Genomic DNA, 3,544 nt, shown 5'->3' with positions numbered 1-3,544 from the left:
TAGAGCCTATTGGCACATGAGTAGGGGGCTGAGCCAAGGGTCCACCTCCTTCCCCTCTAACACCCTCCCCCCAACACCTCAACCTCCCTCTTCTTTTCTCCGCTAAAAAAAATTAAAAATATCCATATCAATTTTAAAAAGTTTCATTTGTCATGTATAAAATTTTAAAAAGTGATATTAAAATTTTGAAACTATGATTTGATTCTCCTTATAAAAAGTTTCTAGCTCCGCCCTATACAAGAGGCAACATGTACATATGAAAAACGTTGCCCCTTGGTCATGTAATGGATAATATAAACATCAACAGGCATAAACAAGAGTTGGTGGCACATTAAAGACCATGAAATTTTGTTTACTAAAATTTTATCATGGCAATTGCCCTTCAAACCATCTTCCCTAATGAGAATATATACTAATTTTGTATTAACGGCATGAAAGCAAGGTATATTTTCAACAATAAGAAAATCGATCGTGAGTGTATTCTTTCATCATTACAAATTAAATTCTTCAAGCATATATGTGCTTTTTCAAAAATTCCCATTTGTACAATAGAGTCGTAAATGGGTTGTGTATAAACTATTTGATTAGGCGCTAGTCTGGTGAATCCCCAATTTATATAAACTATTTATGTAAAGACAAACTTGATAAAGAATGTTGTTAATGCAAGGATCAGTTTGTGGGAGCAGAGTAAGTAGGTGTATTTATTATCAACATTTCTTGAGTGAATAGAATAAGTATTTTATACCAACTACCACCCAAGATGAGACCGCACTCTTAAACAGTATGCCTACTTTTGGTGCCTCAAGGAGAGACCCCAGCTATAAATGTTTCAACTTGATGTTGATGCCCCTCCTTTCATGGCACAAAAAGTACCACGCTAATCATCAATTATTTCGATGACGGCAACTGCTGAATTGAATGTACACAAAAAGTGCCACGCTAATCGTCCTACTTGAATTTGGGGTCCTCACCTCTGACGCTTGCCTGTGAGAATTGAATGCTGATCCAACTTGTGGTATTAGTACCGACCAGGTAGTATCCACCTACAAGGCCGTAGATCCCACTATCACCTTTCGTCCAGACCAGGCATTCAACGATAAGGCGAAGGCAATGTCTATATATGTGTTCAAGCATGTAACCCCAGTTTGCTGCATAGAGAAAAGTGCCAGAACAAGATCAGAGGCGCTTGGCAATGTCTCCGGCAGCCGTCGGCAGTAGTGCCGCTGCAAGTGTACGCATAAGGAGAGGTGGATGGAGCAAGGAGGAAGATAGCTTGCTCAGGAACTGCGTGGAGACGTATGGGGAGGGGAACTGGCACCTTGTTCCCCACAGATCAGGCAAGTCCCCGGTCGTGTATACTCAATCTTTAACCAATTTGCTTTCCTTTCCCTTAGTAGTTAATTAAGCCCAAGGGGTTGAAAGAGGACTGCCAACAAGCTCCTTAATTTCACTTGGGTACGCTGGATTAATGATCGTTAATTTTGAACCTTGAATTTGGAAGGATTTCCAACCAAAATGGGATCGATCGGAAAAGGCAGCGTGACCTGTTTGCTCATTTTGTCGGAAAAGACATTCTTTCTAGAACATTCTTTCTTTGGTAACTAGCTTCTTTTGTGAAACGATCCTTCCCTTGAGCAACCAAAAGTGTTCTGGTACTTTGGTACTTTTAGTGAAAGGTGCATATGATGGTGAAAGGTGTATATGGACAGATGAGTGTCCTGAACGTTCTTCTCTCTTGGCGCACTGAGAAGTGGCGCTGTCGCACTCGTCGGGTTTATATGCGTGAACTGATTCTCATTTCAATTAAAGACGGGCGATCATGATTCTCATTTCAATAGGGACCAAATGCAGTGAACTGATTCGTTCTTCTTAATTTCTGTGCAGCAACGACAAACCAACAAAATTATTTGGCTACAAACTTATTGAGTGTCGTCTTTTTGTGGCAACTTGTTTTCTACATCGGGTGACTTTCACGATAAGTTCTGCCATCAAATGGCTTTGAAGCATCTGGGTTTTATTATAAAATTCCAGAAGGAACGAATGAGTGGTTTCCTCTCCTGTGGCGGAGTCACGACAATTTTATAAAGGAAGCCAAAGAACAAATATTTAAAGATATTAATTAAAAAACAAAAAAAAAACCTGGTGTGGGCGACTAGCCCATATGTGACTCCGACTCTGCCTCCGATTAGTATGGCGCAAACAAAGTTATGTTGATCTTTTTCATATATTTTTTCATATATTTCTTTGGTATGTAGGTGATTAAAGACTCGGGTAGCTACTGAAGGGTCGTGTGCTTTACTTGATATTTCAGGCCTGAAAAGGTGTCGGAAAAGTTGCAGACTCAGATGGCTGAACTACCTAAGTCCAAACATCAAGCGCGGTCACTTTTCAACAGATGAAGTGGACCTTATCATCAGAATGCATCGGCTATTGGGAAACAGGTTTACATCTAACATTTAGAAGATAATGAAATCTCACTGTGTACGCGAAACTGTACTACACCAAAAGCGATCAATATTGTCGGCGCTTTCTCACCAAAAGAATCCAAAAAAGGATTAAAGAATAAATGGACGCAGAGGGTCGATTTATTATAAGATATCAGGAAATATAGCCTGCTGTCCGGCCGTTTGAAAAGCATGTTTTGCTTAATTTACTGCCATACTTTGAATAGTTTTTTAACTGTTCGTGTGATTATAGTTTTTAGAAAGATGGTGGACGGCAAAGTTTCGCCGGCTAGCCGCCCAAGTGTATAGACCTTAGCGTTAAAAAACTGAAAAACAAGATGTATGTTATATAGCTTTAGATACTTTCGTTTCTTTTTTGTTACATATTACAAAATGTTGTGTGGCTAAGCAATTATAACTCGTTTCACGTAAAAAGATGGACGCTGATTGCTGGAAGAATGCCTGGGAGGACGGCCAACGACGTCAAGAACTACTGGAACTCCCACTTGGCTAAAACGTTTTCGGCCAATCCTACAGCTACAAGAGAGATCCCAGCAACACCTCCTCGCGTCGTCGTCCACAGGCCGAAGGCTCACAGAGTCTCCACGAGACAGCGTGAGTTGCTGGGCCAGATCTGTCCACGAAGGGAACCCAATCTCAACCCTCCGGCCAGCTCTTCGCAGCCGCTGGACATTGAGAAGACGCCACAACAATTTCCTGCGCCGAATCCATCAAGCTCCGATCTGCCATCGCTGCCTGGAGATCTGGACCTAGGGGAGTTTGCACCAGGAGGAGATTTCTTCCTTAATGATGCTGAATTTGATGACTTATTCTGCGATCCATTTTTTTGGGATTGGCTGAAGGATGACGATGGTCCTTCACTATTAGATTAATGGATTTTTGGCTTGTTGGATCTCACCTTTGACCATCTCCACCACCTTGCTTTCATCTAATCAACCGATGTTATTTGGCTTTCACATTCAACTAATTTCATCTTTTGCCATATTATTTTCTCTAGGTGAACTTCGTCGTCACAACTCACACCCGTCCCTTTTTGCTGCCCGCCTACTCTCTTTTTTTATGCCTTCCCATTCCTGATT

At 41.3% G+C, this 3,544-nt stretch overlaps 1 protein-coding gene across 1 annotated transcript; it reads left to right on the top strand.

Moving 5' to 3' along the window:
* Positions 1 to 1,192: 1,192 nt before the first annotated feature.
* On the top strand, positions 1,193 to 3,337 carry LOC116259601 (transcription factor MYB1-like). Its single transcript, XM_031637457.2, has 3 exons — positions 1,193 to 1,337; positions 2,312 to 2,441; positions 2,881 to 3,337. The coding sequence occupies exons 1-3, from the start codon at positions 1,193 to 1,195 to the stop codon at positions 3,335 to 3,337; spliced, it is 732 nt and encodes a 243-aa protein (XP_031493317.2).
* Positions 3,338 to 3,544: the final 207 nt, after the last annotated feature.

Source organism: Nymphaea colorata, chromosome 8, assembly GCF_008831285.2.
Source record: "Nymphaea colorata isolate Beijing-Zhang1983 chromosome 8, ASM883128v2, whole genome shotgun sequence".
NCBI classification, from domain to species: domain Eukaryota; kingdom Viridiplantae; phylum Streptophyta; class Magnoliopsida; order Nymphaeales; family Nymphaeaceae; genus Nymphaea; species Nymphaea colorata.
This window is presented reverse-complemented; position numbering and strand designations above follow the sequence as displayed.